The sequence below is a fragment of the Leptodactylus fuscus genome, chromosome 10 (assembly GCF_031893055.1).
Source record: "Leptodactylus fuscus isolate aLepFus1 chromosome 10, aLepFus1.hap2, whole genome shotgun sequence".
Taxonomy (NCBI): domain Eukaryota; kingdom Metazoa; phylum Chordata; class Amphibia; order Anura; family Leptodactylidae; genus Leptodactylus; species Leptodactylus fuscus.
This window is the reverse complement of record NC_134274.1, coordinates 5,231,014-5,250,706: the sequence shown is the minus strand read 5'-3', so window position 1 is coordinate 5,250,706 and position 19,693 is coordinate 5,231,014. Positions and strand designations below refer to the sequence as shown.

Sequence of the window (19,693 nt, the reverse complement as noted above, 5' to 3'; positions counted from 1 at the left end):
GAACCAGCATATCACCCCAGTCCTGCAGATAGATAGGTTACTGTCACCAGAACCAGCATATCACCCCAGTCCTGCAGATAGATAGGTTACTGTCACCAGAACCAGCATATCACCCCAGTCCTGCAGATAGATAGGTTACTGTCACCAGAACCAGCATATCACCCCAGCCCTGCAGATAGATAGGTTACTGTCACCAGAACCAGCATATCACCCCAGTCCTGCAGATAGATAGGTTACTGTCACCAGAACCAGCATATCACCCCAGCCCTGCAGATAGATAGGTTACTGTCACCAGAAGCAGCATATCACCCCAGCCCTGCAGATAGATAGGTTACTGTCACCAGAACCAGCATATCACCCCAGCCCTGCAGATAGATAGGTTACTGCCACCAGAACCAGCATATCACCCCAGCCCTGCAGATAGATAGGTTACTGTCACCAGAACCAGCATATCACCCCAGCCCTGCAGATAGATAGGTTACTGTCACCAGAACCAGCATATCACCCCAGCCCTGCAGATAGATAGGTTACTGTCACCAGAACCAGCATATCACCCCAGCCCTGCAGATAGATAGGTTACTGTCACCAGACCCAGCATATCACCCCAGCCCTGCAGATAGATAGGTTACTGTCACCAGACCCAGCATATCACCCCAGCCCTGCAGATAGATAGGTTACTGTCACCAGAACTAGCATATCACCCCAGCCCTGCAGATAGATAGGTTACTGTCACCAGAACCAGCATATCACCCCAGCCCTGCAGATAGATAGGTTACTGTCACCAGAACCAGCATATCACCCCAGCCCTGCAGATAGATAGGTTAGTGTCACCAGAACCAGCATATCACCCCAGTCCTGCAGATAGGTTACTGTCACCAGACCCAGCATATCACCCCAGCCCTGCAGATAGATAGGTTACTGTCACCAGTACCAGCATATCACCCCAGCCCTGCAGATAGATAGGTTACTGTCACCAGAACCAGCATATCACCCCAGCCCTGCAGATAGATAGGTTAGTGTCACCAGAACCAGCATATCACCCCAGTCCTGCAGATAGATAGGTTAGTGTCACCAGAACCAGCATATCACCCCAGTCCTGCAGATAGATAGGTTAGTGTCACCAGAACCAGCATATCACCCCAGCCCTGCAGATAGATAGGTTAGTGTCACCAGAACCAGCATATCACCCCAGGCCTGCAGATAGATAGGTTACAGTCACCAGAACCAGCATATCACCCCAGCCCTGCAGATAGATAGGTTACTGTCACCAGACCCAGCATATCACCCCAGTCCTGCAGATAGATAGGTTAGTGTCACCAGAACCAGTATATTACCCCAGCCCTGCAGATAGATAGGTTACTGTCACCAGACCCAGCATATCACCCCAGTCCTGCAGATAGATAGGTTACTGTCACCAGAACCAGCATATCACCCCAGCCCTGCAGATAGATAGGTTAAGGTCACCTGAATCAGAGTTTTTCACTTGTGAATTGCTGCCTCCATTGCCAAGATATTGATAGTTTTTGTCAATATGCAAATGAGCTCTCAAGGTGCCCCTAAAATGACAATATCTTCATAATGGTGATCCAAAAGGGCATCCTAACCTATCTATCTGTGGTGCTGGATTGATATGCTGGGCTCTGGTGACACACTCCCTTTAAGGCTCCACCTAGCCATTAAAGTTGACTTTAGCGTTGAGCCAAGGACAAGATTACGAGAATATTCCGGCAGTTTATTGATTACCATTACCTATAAGCAATCATTTTGCTGCCCTCTAGTGGCCCTCCCTATGAATCGCATGCTCTAGCCAGTTTTTGAACATTTTATAATGCATTGGGAAACCAAAAATTTTTCCACCCATCTCATTAAGTTTTTCCCACTTTTCATCCTCTAACCAATGTCCTTGGTTTAAGAAATCCCCCCATTGACAGTACAATAGACAGAATATAATAACAGTCTCCCGTCTTGGTCATTATAAGGAACCTGTATTTTATAAATCTATTGATTCTTTTATCTCACAAAATCAACAAGTGCAAGATTCTATAAAAGCATTTTGCATCTTAGTAGAAAAATAAGACCATATAGACTTTAATACATCCGTGTGTGGTGGCCGCGCTCTGCAGGAGGGCAGCGGACCCTGCAAACTCTTCAACGCATTCGTGTAAGGTGACGGTCGGCTGTTGCGATGTCGCACTGTAAGGATGGCTGCTTGTATCAAAAGTTAAGACTTGGCGTGTCCGTAATTCTCTTCAACTCCAACCTACGGTCAACGACCAGCAAAGTCCAGAACATGAGCTTAAAACCATGGGCAAGAAGTTCATTCTGTGGTGTCCATTATGGATACATTATACATGTAGGTGCATCTCCTACCACCAGTGGGTTTTGACCCATTTCTAAAAGTAACATGGACGACCTAAGAGGTAAGATTATGGCACAAGCAAAATAATTGATGGTTCTCCTAGATGGCGCACACCCTTTCCCTTCCATGGTCAGAATGGTGGCGCTGCTAACCATGTGTCGTTATAGGATGATTCAGGCATTATGTAATGGCAACATTGTATACTATATAGTATTTTGCTCAGGGACCTCCACAGACTTGATATAATGTAAAAGGGTACAGTTGTAACCATGTCAGGTGCCCAACTGGACCTAAAAAGTCCTTCAAGTTGTAGGGTGAAGCTATAACATGCCTGGTGGCTTCCGTTCACTCCTCTAGCTCCTCTGGGCCAATAGGACTTGTTATTACCTGCTTTCTTAAAGATGAGTCCCCACTCCTTCTCTATATATGGCAACCAATGGCTTCTCCAGGATCTCTTGGGGACCTTCATCATTAACATGGTTTCCAAAGCTGAGAACCTACTTAAGAAGTTTGATTTCACGCTGGGATTTCTTGCTTGGAGAGGGGAGGAGAGAGCTGCTCCCATGGCTCCCGTACACAGCACACGCTTTTATGTAATACATTGTCTGTAAAACCTCTCAAATGCAAATCTAAGCCGTCTTAAGAAAAAACAGAAGATCAATGGTATTTTCTGTTTTCCCCAGTCTTGAGTATACATTAATCCTAACAAAAATTTCAGATTTTCCATTATCTGGTTGTAGCAGGAACTAAGAATTATTTGGGATTAAGTCTCCAAAATGTATCTGATATAGAATTGCTGAGAGACCCAATGACGCCAATATTTTGGATGAATTTTCCAGGCAAAATGAAAAACCTAGGGGGTCCGGAAAGGGACACATAGACAACATGGTACAACTTGAAGTTGTTGAACCCCAAATCTGTAACAAGCCTCCACTGACCGTGTGCCTGGAGACCAGGGTCTGGGTGTTGTTGCTAGGTCAGCCCCTCCTTGGTAAGCAACAATGTTGCAGCATGTAGCCCATAAAATACACTGTATTCCAAACTTTTTGGAAAATGAGATCCGCAGAACCATTGGTTGCCATGATTGACCCAGCTGTAATACATAACCCCCCCCAAATTGGGTGGAGACCCCTGTTCTATATCTATTAACCCAAAGGATGTCTCAGCATAAGCATTCATCTATAATCCAACCATCTGGACCATGGTGAAGCCCATGTGCTAGACCATTGCATATGATTACAGTACTGGGACACTGGAGATGACGAGACCCCCGTACTGGTATTACCGGGCTCCACTGGATGTTGGTGGTTGTATGACCTGATGTTGGCTTCTTGTTGAGGAATGCAGAGCGTTGACAAAACGAAGAAGAGTTGAGGTTAGTCCTTGATAAAGTTCTTGAAGAACCTTGTAAGACGGGTCAGAAATCTTCCAGCTCCCTTTGTGTTTCTTGTATGACAAAGTTATATGAGAGCAGTAATACAAGCGTACTTAATGTAAGTATGTAGAGCAGGTTTCTGGATCTCCGGGCACCAGGCACACAAGCGTAGGCACCTCCTTTCGAGGAGCCTTCAGAAGGTTCTCAATGGCAGATCCAACTTCATCAGCATCCAAAGCAGATGCCGGATCACCTATCCTGTCCTCCAAGGCGTTATGGGTTGAGGTTACAAAGGTGCGTCATCTTCACTGTGCTCTGCAAATGTCTGGAAGTCCTTCAAGATCTGCGATACATTCTCCGACCCTTGACCTGACAGATCATCCAGCTCCGAGTCCGGTGTCACTTCGGGAGAAGCTAAAATGGTGGGATCATCAGGAATCATGGACGGGTCCGGAGATGGAGGAGCCTTGGGGATTGGTCTTTGGGATTCTTTTCGAGACATTGAGCGATTGGCATCACGGAAACTGGCAAAAGGGGGGCGCAGGCGAACCCCGGACTGGGCGGTTCCTTCAATGGCCTTTTGTAGCTAATGGAAAGATAAGATGATGTGTTACAGTTCTGCGCTCTTTAAGATCAGCTAATGGGAACCTTCTTGTACAACCCGTCCGGACCTATAACTTCTCACCACTGGGATATAGGACAACTGAATACAGGGGATCATATCTGAGGTCTGAAATAAATGCATGGGATCTGGTCTGGGGTCTGGTATTAATGTAGGGATCTGGTCTGGTGTTTGATATTGATATAGGGGTCTGGGCTGGAGTCTTATTAATATAGGGGTCTGATATTAATGTAGAGATCTGGTCTGTGGTCTGATGTTAATGTTGGGGATCTGAGGGATCTGATATCACTATAGGGGGGTCTGATATTACTATGGGGGTCTGATATTACTATGGGGGGCTGATATTACTATGGGGGCTGATATTACTATGGGGGGTCTGATATTACTATTAGGGGTCTGATATTATTATGGGGGGGTCTGATATTACTATGGCGAGTCTGATATTACTATGGGGGGGGTCTGATATTACTATGGGGGGTGTGATATTACTAGAGGGGGGTCTGATATTACTATGGGGGGTCTCATATTACTATGGGGGGTCTCATATTACTATGGGGGGTCTGATATTACTATGGCGAGTCTGATATTACTATGGGGGGGTCTGATATTACTATGGGGGGTGTGATATTACTAGAGGGGGGTCTGATATTACTATGGGGGGTCTCATATTACTATGGGGGGTCTGATATTACTATAGGTGGTCTGATATTACTATGGGGGGTCTCATATTACTATGGGGGGTCTGATATTACTATAGGTGGTCTGATATTACTATAGGTGGTCTGATATTACTATAGAGGGTCTGATATTACTATAGGTGGTCTGATATTACTAGAGGAGGGTCTGATATTACTATAGGTGGTCTGATATTACTATGGGGGGGCTGATATTACTATAGGTGGTCTGATATTACTATAGGTGGTCTGATATTACTATAGGAGGGTCTGATATTACTATAGGGGGTCTGATATTACTATAGGTGGTCTGATATTACTATAGGTGGTCTGATATTACTATAGGTGGTCTGATATTACTAGAGGAGGGTCTGATATTACTATAGGTGGTCTGATATTACTATGGGGGGGCTGATATTACTATAGGTGGTCTGATATTACTATAGGTGGTCTGATATTACTAGGGGGGGGCTGATATTACTATAGGTGGTCTGATATTACTATAGGTGGTCTGATATTACTATAGGAGGGTCTGATATTACTATAGGGGGTCTGATATTACTATAGGTGGTCTGATATTACTATAGGTGGTCTGATATTACTAGAGGAGGGTCTGATATTACTATAGGTGGTCTGATATTACTATGGGGGGGCTGATATTACTATGGGGGGTCTCATATTACTATGGGGGGTCTCATATTACTATGGGGGTTGATATTACTATGGGGGGTCTGATATTACTATGGGGGGTCTCATATTACTATAGGTGGTCTGATATTACTATGGGGGGGTTGATATTACTATGGGGGGTCTCATATTACTATGGGGGCTGATATTGCTATAGGAGGGTCTGAATATATTTAGCCATGGCCTTTTCTATAAACCCCACAGATCTGGATAAGCGGATTCTCAGAGTAGTAAATAATATCTCCAAGCGTGCGAAGCAGAATTCTGAGCGCAGCTCTGGGTGTGACTGGAGTAGAAGTCTAGGGTAATGCTGAGCAGGGCAGGGGGAGTATTTTTAGTAGCAGACATATTCGGACCCTTGTTTACCGCTCTGGCTCCTCTAATCTTTCTCTCACCTCCTTCAGAGCGATGACTCCTCTCAGCTTTCCTCCGCTGGTTATATACGCCTGACTCAGGCCAAGAAGAGAGAAGAGCGTGTGCGTCTGCAGAGGAGACACAAGACAGGACACTTACTACTACGGAAAAAATACCCAAAAAATAGAAAATACCCATCAGATGCCAGCCTTCCAAGAGTCGAATGTCCGTCCAATACAAGGTCACCCAGCTTTTCACAGACTCTGACTGTTTCCATCTTCACTGTAGCTTTCTAGTATAACGTAAGACTGTCTATCAGAATATAAAACTCCAATCACTTTTGGGAAACCATCATCAAGTTGCTGTTGTCGGATCTCTTCTTGTTGTAGCTTTTCAGTCCTATTATAACTGAGGGTCTATTGTGAGTGAGGGTCCGAATAGGATGATCTGAGATATATACGGGGTACAAAAATGAAGGTAAAACAATCTCCTGTTGCTCTTGAGAAACCATCACCAAGTTGCTGTTGTTGGACTTATTTCTCTAAACATGTCTTCCTTGTGTATAATACTGTCCCCCTTCAGTGTTATACTATACAGCCGTAGTCATGGAGTACCAAACCAGAACAACAAGGAGCATAAAGCTGTTATAAGATCCGTCAAGAGCAGTTGGCCTACTTGTTGGTGGTTTCCAGGTAGCGGCATCCAGTTTGGAAATAAGAGAAAACAGTAAAAAGAGATATCAGAGATAAGATACAGAAGTTCTGACCTACCTTGTGAAGGGATGTCCTCTCCACCAGCTGAAAGGGCGATGGGTCGATGAGACAGCTATCGAAGGAGGCCACCTTCCCCAGCTCTTGTTGTTCCCAGACTGCAATCTGAAAATGGGAGATCTCTAGTTACTGACGTGTCCCACCAAAATATGACCTATAAGGATAAGACTCCATGGTAAGACATATCAGGCAGCAGTGATACATTGTGTCACACCATGAAGCATCTACGTGACTGGGATGAGCAAGGACCTGATGGCCTTGGTCACAAACTTTTAAACTACCCTCATATTTGACCCATTGTATTGGCCAGCTCTGTCATTCTCCACTCTCAATGGCTCCTGGATCCCTATCATTGTTCTCCTTCCTTGTACCTCTGTGACTTGTCTTAGTCTACTGATCTTGATGTAGGTTTGGCCTCTCCATCTAGTTACCATCCAGCCATTGAGCAGGCTATCTACCTTATTGTTGAGGGCTCTACTGCCAGCCTAAATCTGCCATGAGGCTCTACTGGACTCTCACCTCTTCTGGAGTCATTGTGTCTTCAAGATCTGGTTCCTGCTAAAGAGAACAAAAAAAAGTAACTTAGCATTTGTTCACATTTTTGGTCTTCTTTTCATGGTGGTTTTGAGGAACATTTCTGTATCTACCAACTTATATTATTAGTGATGGTCCATGAGGTCCAAGCTGTATCAGCTCGAGACTGAAGGCCCCAGAGCTCTATAGCAATGCCATAACTAAAACCACAATGGTGCTCCATTATGACACTGGGCTATGGCCGTCATGAAGAAGGGTCTGGCACTTTTTCCTCCTTCCAACCTCTTGTTGTGTTAGCAAGGCAGTTCCATTGTAGAGAAAAGTCCCTTAAGTGAATGGGACCAACCAGTCCCAAGTCCCCCCTATCTAAAAGGTTCTAGTCACATGATCTCTGAACTTTTTGCAGGACACCAGATCACCTGGAGGAGATTCACATGAACATTTTATCTACAATAAGGAGATAGGACACTGACCCCTGGCCCATCATATCATTCCCACCTGTGGAGGTTCTTCAGGTTTGTCCTCCTCAGACCTGCAGAAGATTCTTGTCAGTGAAGATCGGAACCTCCGGCAGCAACTTTCTGGAAAATCGAATGTATCAAAATTTACAAATAATTTACAAAATTCCACCCAAGCAAATGGACATTGGTAGATGAAGGGGATAGGTTTTAGATGTTCTACTTAACAACCAGGTAGACTACTCTGTGTCCCTACAGTGAATAAAGCAGCTCCATCTACCTCTTCAAAGCAGGAAATCCCAGCACAACCTGAAGCACCAACCAATAGTTGGGCTAGATGGAGCCAAGCAGCTCCCTGCAAACCAAGCCTAGACTTTCTATAGGTGTCCTCTGTCTGACTCTTTAACACTTCCAAGACTTTGACGGGAATCAAAATTTTATTGTATTATCTTTTGTAGTTAGTATACACAGGGAACGAGGGGCACATAGCAGAATCGGAATGGGACCCCATGTTGTTGAACCCTCCTCCAAGCACCAAATACAAGCCCAACCACTAGATTCAGCCACATGGACAACAGGACCATGACATACAGTAGATTGGGGTGTTACCTGGCACTGTTGGAGTTGTGGGCACCTCCCCAGCATTGTTTGGGGTGACGGGACCATTGCATTCCTCGATCGGCTGTAAAGAATAAGACAGACACGTGGGTTGTGAATATTTGGCTCTCTCCTCCGCTCACCCCACCACCTGCCTTTCATCTGGATTTTAATACTGGCACGGATATTCCTTTCCTGTATAACCAGCTGCATCGAGCGAAGTGCTGGAGATGTCTACAGACACAATGGCAATAATCAGATTGGGATCCTGCGCCCTCATTCACATCTCGCTGTTTATCAGTTCCTGCAGCCGGAGCCTCTCACACGTTCCCTAATTAACTATGTGTCCTTCTCATCTCTCATAATGGGCTTTTATCTATCGAGGGCTGTCAAACGAACGTCAACAAGGATTTCATTAAAAATAGAGAATCTTCAGAAAACTGCCTCGAAACATTGTAACGGCGAGAAAGATCAGGGACATAAAACTGTTAAAGGGGTTAGAAGACAACCCTTTTATATCTGCCCTATTAAAGCGTACAGACATCATTGAGGGGGGTCCTAAATGATGACTCCGGTCCTGGTGGACCCATCTACGTATTACAAGGTCAGCATGTAATACTAGATCTGCCCTATAGTGGCCGCTAAGGAGTAAATAGACTTTTATGGCTGTCTGTATTCTATTTTACAAAGTTCTTCTCACCTCTTTCTTCTCCTCCTCGTCAAATCCGGTCTCCTCTTCATCTACGAATCGGAAGGAATCCCGTTTGCCCCCGCGTTCTGCCATCCTCTGCCCTTTGTAGGGAGGTGAAGACATCCGGAGTCTTCTCTCCTTACTTAGAATTCTGTCCAATAAATCTGAAATCTCTGATCTCTCGATTGACCCCAGAAGAACCATGCATTCTGCAAGAAGGGGACAGATTATCGGAAGCTGTACGGAGAGGACGGTGCAATAAGAGTTCAGTGGGAAGTCTATCATGGACTTTAGTAAGGCTCATGCAACCATGTATGTTCTCCAATCTGTAGGAATTTATGTAACTTAATAACTAACAGCTTTATTGTGAAGTTATGTGCTCTGCTATGGAGCACTGACCTCATCTCGGCTCCTCAGATGCACACAGTGTTTCCAGTGTGAACAAAAGGAATAAAACTCACAAGACCTAGACTTTCATAGACCTGCATTGTGAGCTTTACCTCAAGGAAACACAATGTGGAGCATGAGAGGAGGACAGTGCTCAGGATAGGAAGCATATAACTTCACAACAAAGTGGTCAGTAGGTTATTTAATAATAGTCTCCATTTCAGCTGGGCGACAGTGAACCTGTATATAGTGCAATGCTCTGAATAACTTACTGATAGCTTTGTTGTAAAGTTATGTGTTCCCCTGCAGAGCACTGACCTCTTCTCTGCTCCTGTGCTGTTCACTTTGTTTCCTGTATAAACTGGGATTCAAGCTGATCTGTTGCCTCCTCAATCTAACTCCTGTGCACCTACATTGTAAGATTGACCTTCTGTTCTGCACTGGGTGCATCAGAGAAGTAGAGGAAAGATGATTGCTCCAGAGAGGAGCACATAACTATACGATAAAGCTGTCACTACAACACACAGGACCGTTATCAAGTGATGGGGGGATTCTGGAGTATTTCTTGATGCCGTCTTACCGCTTGACTCCACTAAGGGCAAGGTTTTGTGGGAGCAGGTTTTCAGAACATTAAGAAGATCTTTGTACGTGCAGTGAGAAGACACGTAGCGAACCTCCCTCACCATGATATCCTCCACGAAAATGTTGTATTTACTGTCAGAACAGAACGGAAGATTTAGAAATGGATTTAAAGTAACAAAAAAGTTAGGAATCCAAAAAGTTATAAATTGCTACATTCTTATTGTAACTTTTTGTTTTTTTGCAAATATAAATAATTCAAAATTTTGCAGAATTTTGAAGATTTTCTCTAACCATCTTAGTCTAACGACCATGAACGCAGGAACTTTCTATGATTCGGGACCGGATGTCCTTACTGAGGCAGGGACCTCATGGCTTGGTTTGTATTCATGGTCATATTCTTTGTATCCAATTAAACATTTTTAATTATTGATATTTGCAACAATGTTGAACTTTTAACTTTGTACAAATTTGAATGAAACCTCATGGAACATCCCTTTAAGAAACGTTTTACAAGCTACCGTTCCTTTAAGCTTTCTGCCCGTTGCAGCATTCCCGCTCTTGATCACATATCTGGCAGAAGATCCCTGCGAGTATTTATAGACACAGATAACATGAATCCTACAGGCAGGCCTGGAAGCCCCTGGGAATCGTCTAATTATCGGACCCGAGTCCCTCGGAGCCGTCGCTGCACAATAACTACTTTCTAGAAAGTCACACGAGGCGGATGTATAATGAGACCTTCCATTCTGTGACTGTGACCTTGCCGGGCAGGAATTTGCACAAATGTCACATGTAATTGTTGTGGGGGCGCTGCAGGTATTGTGGTAGGGGGGATTGTTACACGTATGGGGAGCTGGGGCACATATATATATACACACACGATATGTAACACCTGACCCACCTGACGTGACACCCGGACAGGTCGGGCAGGTACGGCAGTCGCTTGGTCTGGATTATGGAATCGTACAGACTGGGCTGAAGGTTCTGCGCCACCACGTTGGCCATGATGACGGAGATGAGCATCGGGAGGATGTGAGAGATCTGACCCGTCAACTCAAAGCAGATGACCGCGGTGGAGACGGTGTGCGAGACCGCGCCGGTGAGGGCAGCCGCTCCTAGGAGACAGACACAAGGAGAACGTATGAATGTGACGTGTGAACAGAGTCAAAGACTGTATGGAACTTACCATAGAAATGTGGAATAAAGGAAACTGACCCGGCCACATTACACAGTACAACCTACAATACACAGTACAACCTACAATACACAGTACAACCTCCCCGGCCACAATACACAGTACAACCTCCCCGGCCACAATACACAGTACAACCTACAATACACAGTACAACCTCCCCGGCCACAATACACAGTACAACCTCCCCGGCCACAATACACAGTACAACCTACAATACACAGTACAACCTCCCCGGCTACAATACACAGTACAACCTACAATACACAGTACAACCTACCCGGCTACAATACACAGTACAATCTACAATACACAGTACAACCTACCCGGCTACAATACACAGTACAACCTACCCGGCTACAATACACAGTACAACCTACAATACACAGTACAACCTACCCGGCTACAATACACAGTACAATCTACAATACACAGTACAACCTACAATACACAGTACAACCTCCCCGGCCACAATACACAGTACAACCTACAATACACAGTACAACCTCCCCGGCCACAATACACAGTACAACCTCCCCGGCCACAATACACAGTACAACCTACAATACACAGTACAACCTCCCCGGCCACAATACACAGTACAACCTACAATACACAGTACAACCTACCCGGCTACAATACACAGTACAACCTACCCGGCTACAATACACAGTACAACCTACAATACACAGTACAACCTACCCGGCTACAATACACAGTACAATCTACAATACACAGTACAACCTACCCGGCCACAATACACAGTACAACCTACCCAGCTACAATACACAGTACAATCTACAATACACAGTACAACCTACCCAGCCACAATACACAGTACAACCGACCCGGCCACAATACACAGTACAACCTCCCCAGCTACAATACACAGTACAACCTACCCAGCTACAATACACAGTACAACCTACCCGGCCACAATACACAGTACAACCTACCCAGCTACAATACACAGTACAACCTACCCAGCTACAATACACAGTACAACCTACCCGGCCACAATACACAGTACAACCTACCCGGCCACAATACACAGTACAACCTCCCCAGCTACAATACACAGTACAACCTCCCCAGCTACAATACACAGTACAACCTACCCAGCTACAATACACAGTACAACCTACCCAGCTACAATACACAGTACAACCTACCCGGCCACAATACACAGTACAACCTACCCGGCCACAATACACAGTACAACCTCCCCAGCTACAATACACAGTACAACCTCCCCAGCTACAATACACAGTACAACCTACCCGGCCACAATACACAGTACAACCTACCCGGCCACAATACACAGTACAACCTACCCAGCTACAATACACAGTACAACCTCCCCAGCTACAATACACAGTACAACCTACCCAGCTACAATACACAGTACAACCTCCCCAGCTACAATACACAGTACAACCTACCCAGCTACAATACACAGTACAACCTACCCGGCCACAATACACAGTACAACCTACCCAGCTACAATACACAGTACAACCTACCCAGCTACAATACACAGTACAACCTACCCGGCCACAATACACAGTACAACCTACCCGGCCACAATACACAGTACAACCTCCCCAGCTACAATACACAGTACAACCTACCCAGCTACAATACACAGTACAACCTACCCGGCCACAATACACAGTAGAACCTCCCCAGCTACAATACACAGTACAACCTACCCAGCTACAATACACAGTACAACCTACCCGGCCACAATACACAGTACAACCTACCCAGCTACAATACACAGTACAACCTCCCCGGCCACAATACACAGTACAACCTACCCAGCTACAATACACAGTACAACCTACCCGGCCACAATACACAGTACAACCTACCCGGCTACAATACACAGTACAACCTACCGGGCCACAATACACAGTACAACCTACCGGGCCACAATACACAGTACAACCTACCCGGCTACAATACACAGTACAACCTACCCGGCCACAATACACAGTACAACCTACCCAGCCACAATACACAGTACAACCGACCCGGCCACAATACACAGTACAACCTACCCGGCCACAATACACAGTACAACCTCCCCAGCTACAATACACAGTACAACCTACCCGGCCACAATACACAGTACAACCTACCCAGCTACAATACACAGTACAACCTCCCCGGCCACAATACACAGTACAACCTACCCAACTACAATACACAGTACAACCGACCCGGCCACAATACACAGTACAACCTCCCCAGCTACAATACACAGTACAACCGACCCGGCCACAATACACAGTACAACCTACCCGGCCACAATACACAGTACAACTGACCCGGCCACAATACACAGTACAACCTACCCAGCCACAATACACAGTACAACCTACCCGGCCACAATACACAGTACAACCTCCCCGGCCACAATACACAGTACAACCTACCCAGCTACAATACACAGTACAACCTACCGGGCCACAATACACAGTACAACCTCCCCGGCCACAATACACAGTACAACCTACCCGGCCACAATACACAGTACAACCTCCCCAGCTACAATACACAGTACAACCTACCCGGCCACAATACACAGTACAACCTACCCAGCTACAATACACAGTACAACCTCCCCAGCTACAATACACAGTACAACCGACCCGGCCACAATACACAGTACAACCTACCCGGCTACAATACACAGTACAACCTCCCCAGCTACAATACACAGTACAACCGACCCGGCCACAATACACAGTACAACCTACCCGGCCACAATACACAGTACAACCTACCCAGCCACAATACACAGTATAACCTACATGGCCACAATACACAGTACAACCTACCCGGCCACAATACACAGTACAACCGACCCGGCCACAATACACAGTACAACCTACAATACACAGTACAACCTACCCGGCCACAATACACAGTACAACCTACCCGGCCACAATACACAGTACAACCTACAATACACAGTACAACCTCCCCGGCTACAATACACAGTACAACCTACCCGGCCACAATACACAGTACAACCGACCCGGCCACAATACACAGTACAACCTACAATACACAGTACAACCTACCCGGCTACAATACACAGTACAACCTCCCCGGCCACAATACACAGTACAACCTACAATACACAGTACAACCTACCCGGCTACAATACACAGTACAACCTCCCCGGCCACAATACACAGTACAACCTACCCGGCTACAATACACAGTACAATCTACAATACACAGTACAACCTACCCAGCCACAATACACAGTACAACCTACCCGGCCACAATACACAGTACAACCTCCCCAGCTACAATACACAGTACAACCGACCCGGCCACAATACACAGTACAACCTACCCGGCCACAATACACAGTACAACCTACCCGGCCACAATACACAGTACAACCTACCCGGCTACAATACACAGTACAACCTCCCCGGCCACAATACACAGTACAACCTACCCAGCTACAATACACAGTACAACCTACCCAGCTACAATACACAGTACAACCTACCCGGCCACAATACACAGTACAACCGACCCGGCCACAATACACAGTACAACCTACCCAGCTACAATACACAGTACAACCTACCCGGCCACAATACACAGTACAACCTACCCGGCTACAATACACAGTACAACCTACCCGGCCACAATACACAGTACAACCTACCCGGCCACAATACACAGTACAACCTACCCGGCCACAATACACAGTACAACCTACCCGGCCACAATACACAGTACAACCTACCCGGCTACAATACACAGTACAACCTACCCGGCCACAATACACAGTACAACCTACCCAGCTACAATACACAGTACAACCTACCCGGCCACAATACACAGTACAACCTCCCCGGCCACAATACACAGTACAACCTACCCAGCTACAATACACAGTACAACCTACCCAGCTACAATACACAGTACAACCTACCCGGCCACAATACACAGTACAACCTCCCCGGCCACAATACACAGTACAACCTACCCAGCTACAATACACAGTACAACCTACCCGGCCACAATACACAGTACAACCTACCCGGCTACAATACACAGTACAACCTACCCGGCCACAATACACAGTACAACCTACCCGGCCACAATACACAGTACAACCTACCCGGCCACAATACACAGTACAACCTCCCCAGCTACAATACACAGTACAACCTACCCAGCCACAATACACAGTACAACCGACCCGGCCACAATACACAGTACAACCTACCCGGCCACAATACACAGTACAACCGACCCGGCCACAATACACAGTACAACCTACAATACACAGTACAACCTACCCGGCTACAATACACAGTACAACCTCCCCGGCCACAATACACAGTACAACCTACCCGGCTACAATACACAGTACAATCTACAATACACAGTACAACCTACCCGGCCACAATACACAGTACAACCTCCCCGGCCACAATACACAGTACAACCTACCCGGCCACAATACACAGTACAACCTACCCGGCCACAATACACAGTACAACCTACCCGGCCACAATACACAGTACAACCTACCCAGCTACAATACACAGTACAACCTCCCCGGCCACAATACACAGTACAACCTACCCAGCTACAATACACAGTACAACCTACCCAGCTACAATACACAGTACAACCTACCCGGCCACAATACACAGTCCAACCTCCCCGGCCACAATACACAGTACAACCTCCCCGGCCACAATACACAGTACAACCTACCCAGCTACAATACACAGTACAACCTACCCGGCCACAATACACAGTACAACCTACCCGGCTACAATACACAGTACAACCTACCCGGCTACAATACACAGTACAACCTCCCCGGCCACAATACACAGTACAACCTACCCAGCCACAATACACAGTACAACCTACCCGGCTACAATACACAGTACAACCTACCCGGCCACAATACACAGTACAACCTACCCAGCCACAATACACAGTACAACCTACCCGGCCACAATACACAGTACAACCTCCCCAGCTACAATACACAGTACAACCTACCCGGCTACAATACACAGTACAACCTACCCGGCCACAATACACAGTACAACCTACCCGGCCACAATACACAGTACAACCGACCCGGCCACAATACACAGTACAACCTACAATACACAGTACAACCTACCCGGCTACAATACACAGTACAACCTCCCCGGCCACAATACACAGTACAACCTACCCGGCTACAATACACAGTACAATCTACAATACACAGTACAACCTACCCGGCCACAATACACAGTACAACCGACCCGGCCACAATACACAGTACAACCTACCCGGCTACAATACACAGTACAACCTACCCGGCTACAATACACAGTACAACCTACCCAGCTACAATACACAGTACAACCTCCCCGGCCACAATACACAGTACAACCTACCCGGCCACAATACACAGTACAACCTACCCAGCTACAATACACAGTACAACCTACCGGGCCACAATACACAGTACAACCTCTCCGGCCACAATACACAGTACAACCTACCGGGCCACAATACACAGTACAACCTACCCAGCTACAATACACAGTACAACCTACCCAGCTACAATACACAGTACAACCGACCCGGCCACAATACACAGTACAACCTACCCAGCTACAATACACAGTACAACCTCCCCAGCTACAATACACAGTACAACCTACCCAGCTACAATACACAGTACAACCTACCGGGCCACAATACACAGTACAACCTCTCCGGCCACAATACACAGTACAACCTACCGGGCCACAATACACAGTACAACCTACCCGGCCACAATACACAGTACAACCTACCCGGCTACAATACACAGTACAACCTACCCAGCTACAATACACAGTACAACCTACCCGGCCACAATACACAGTACAACCTACCCAGCTACAATACACAGTACAACCTACCCGGCCACAATACACAGTACAACCTCCCCGGCCACAATACACAGTACAACCTACCCAGCTACAATACACAGTACAACCTACCCAGCTACAATACACAGTACAACCTCCCCAGCTACAATACACAGTACAACCTACCCGGCTACAATACACAGTACAACCTCCCCGGCCACAATACACAGTACAACCTACCCAGCTACAATACACAGTACAACCTACCCAGCTACAATACACAGTACAACCTACCCGGCCACAATACACAGTACAACCTACCCGGCTACAATACACAGTACAACCTACCCGGCTACAATACACAGTACAACCTCCCCGGCCACAATACACAGTACAACCTACCCGGCTACAATACACAGTACAACCTACCCGGCTACAATACACAGTACAACCTATCCGGCCACAATACACAGTACAACCTACCCGGCCACAATACACAGTACAACCTACCCGGCCACAATACACAGTACAACCTACCCGGCTACAATACACAGTACAACCTACCCGGCCACAATACACAGTACAACCTACCCGGCCACAATACACAGTACAACCTACCCGGCTATAATACACAGTACAACCTACCCAGCCACAATACACAGTACAACCTACCCAGCCACAATACACAGTACAACCTACCCATTGACATTGCAAAGTACATTGACATCTAATATGATGTAATCTTGGGATAGTGAGAAGTAAAAAACAAAAATTGAAAAATGGTGGTGGCAGGAAGGGGTTAATTGATATAGCTCAGATACTGTGTATAATAATTGTCACTCCACCAGAGATCACATCCAGATCTGCAATAAGAGTCCAGTACACTGCTTGTAGCTATATTCTCCGCACACAACCCAATCTGCAATGTGAGTCCAGTACACTGCTTGTAGCTATATTCTCCGCACACAACCCAATCTGCAATGTGAGTCCAGTTCACTGCTTGTAGCTATATTCTCCGCACACAACCCAATCTGCAATGTGAGTCCAGTACACTGCTTGTAGCTATATTCTCCGCACACAACCCAATCTGCAATGTGAGTCCAGTTCACTGCTTGTAGCTATATTCTCCGCACACAACCCAATCTGCAATGTGAGTCCAGTACACTGCTTGTAGCTATATTCTCCGCACACAACCCAATCTGCAATGTGAGTCCAGTTCACTGCTTGTAGCTATATTCTCCGCACACAACCCAATCTGCAATGTGAGTCCAGTACACTGCTTGTAGCTATATTCTCCGCACACAACCCAATCTGCAATGTGAGTCCAGTACACTGCTTGTAGCTATATTCTCCGCACACAACCCAATCTGCAATGTGAGTCCAGTACACTGCTTGCAGCTATATTCTCCGCACACAACCCAATCTGCAATGTGAGTCCAGTTCACTGCTTGTAGCTATATTCTCCGCACACAACCCAATCTGCAATGTGAGTCCAGTACACTGCTTGTAGCTATATTCTCCGCACACAACCCAATCTGCAATGTGAGTCCAGTTCACTGCTTGTAGCTATATTCTCCGCACACAACCCAATCTGCAATGTGAGTCCAGTACACTGCTTGTAGCTATATTCTCCGCACACAACCCAATCTGCAATGTGAGTCCAGTACACTGCTTGTAGCTATATTCTCTGCACACAACCCAATCTGCAATGTGAGTCCAGTTCACTGCTTGTAGCTATATTCTCTGCACACAACCCAATCTGCAATGTGAGTCCAGTACACTGCTTGTAGCTATATTCTCCGCACACAACCCAATCTGCAATGTGAGTCCAGTTCACTGCTTGTAGCTATATTCTCCGCACACAACCCAATCTGCAATGTGAGTCCAGTTCACTGCTTGCACGTAGATTCTCCCTCCTCTATTCCGTGATTGGACAGATGACCCGTCAATCAACTCTTGCATATAAATGAGGCCCTAATTAGTGAGCCCCGCCCCCAGAAGGAGCTGAGTTGTTTTAACATGCAGGAGCCCAGGGTCAGACATACAGAGAGATCTCCACACCCTTATACTTACCACTCAGCTGCCAGACTATTACATGTTATAGCTGTATATACCTAGTGGTGCTCAATGTGCAGAGCTGAGACCCCCAGGACACACTGACACCCCACTGTCATAGACTGATCCTACCACCCCCATCAGTGTGACTCTCATCTAATACTGCAGCCCTGAGTGTTGGGGTTCACATTATCCGCTCAGTATGGAAGCGATTGTTAGCTCACTTTTGGCAGTGTATATATATATATATATATATATATATATATATATACACACACACACACAGAGTTCCCACTGAATGAAATTGCCAATATACTGCAATACTGTCTATATAAATATACAGGGAATAGAATGCAAGGGAGGATCAATCCTATTCCTATCCCTGACCCTGGACATGTCCGTGATTAGGACACAATCTACACTGGATGTCCGACCCTCTTGGTGATA

General features: G+C 46.2%; 1 protein-coding gene across 3 annotated transcripts in view; it reads right to left on the bottom strand.

The window, feature by feature from the left end:
* Nucleotides 1-1,349: 1,349 nt before the first annotated feature.
* CLCN1 (chloride voltage-gated channel 1) overlaps nucleotides 1,350-19,693 on the bottom strand; it is a 60,663-nt gene continuing 42,319 nt past the window's right edge. The window contains exons 15-23 of one of the 3 annotated variants that reach the window (XM_075258505.1): nucleotides 10,992-11,205; nucleotides 10,089-10,222; nucleotides 9,131-9,330; nucleotides 8,443-8,515; nucleotides 7,874-7,956; nucleotides 7,361-7,399; nucleotides 6,842-6,946; nucleotides 6,113-6,199; nucleotides 1,350-4,320 (exon numbers count right to left, since the gene is read on the bottom strand). In XM_075258505.1, the coding sequence (XP_075114606.1) occupies nucleotides 4,021-4,320; nucleotides 6,113-6,199; nucleotides 6,842-6,946; nucleotides 7,361-7,399; nucleotides 7,874-7,956; nucleotides 8,443-8,515; nucleotides 9,131-9,330; nucleotides 10,089-10,222; nucleotides 10,992-11,205 (1,235 nt within the window). In that variant the 3' untranslated portion in view covers nucleotides 1,350-4,020. The remainder of the gene's footprint in view (nucleotides 4,321-6,112; nucleotides 6,200-6,841; nucleotides 6,947-7,360; nucleotides 7,400-7,873; nucleotides 7,957-8,442; nucleotides 8,516-9,130; nucleotides 9,331-10,088; nucleotides 10,223-10,991; nucleotides 11,206-19,693) is intronic. The other 2 variants (XM_075258503.1, XM_075258504.1) reach the window with 2 other exon arrangements.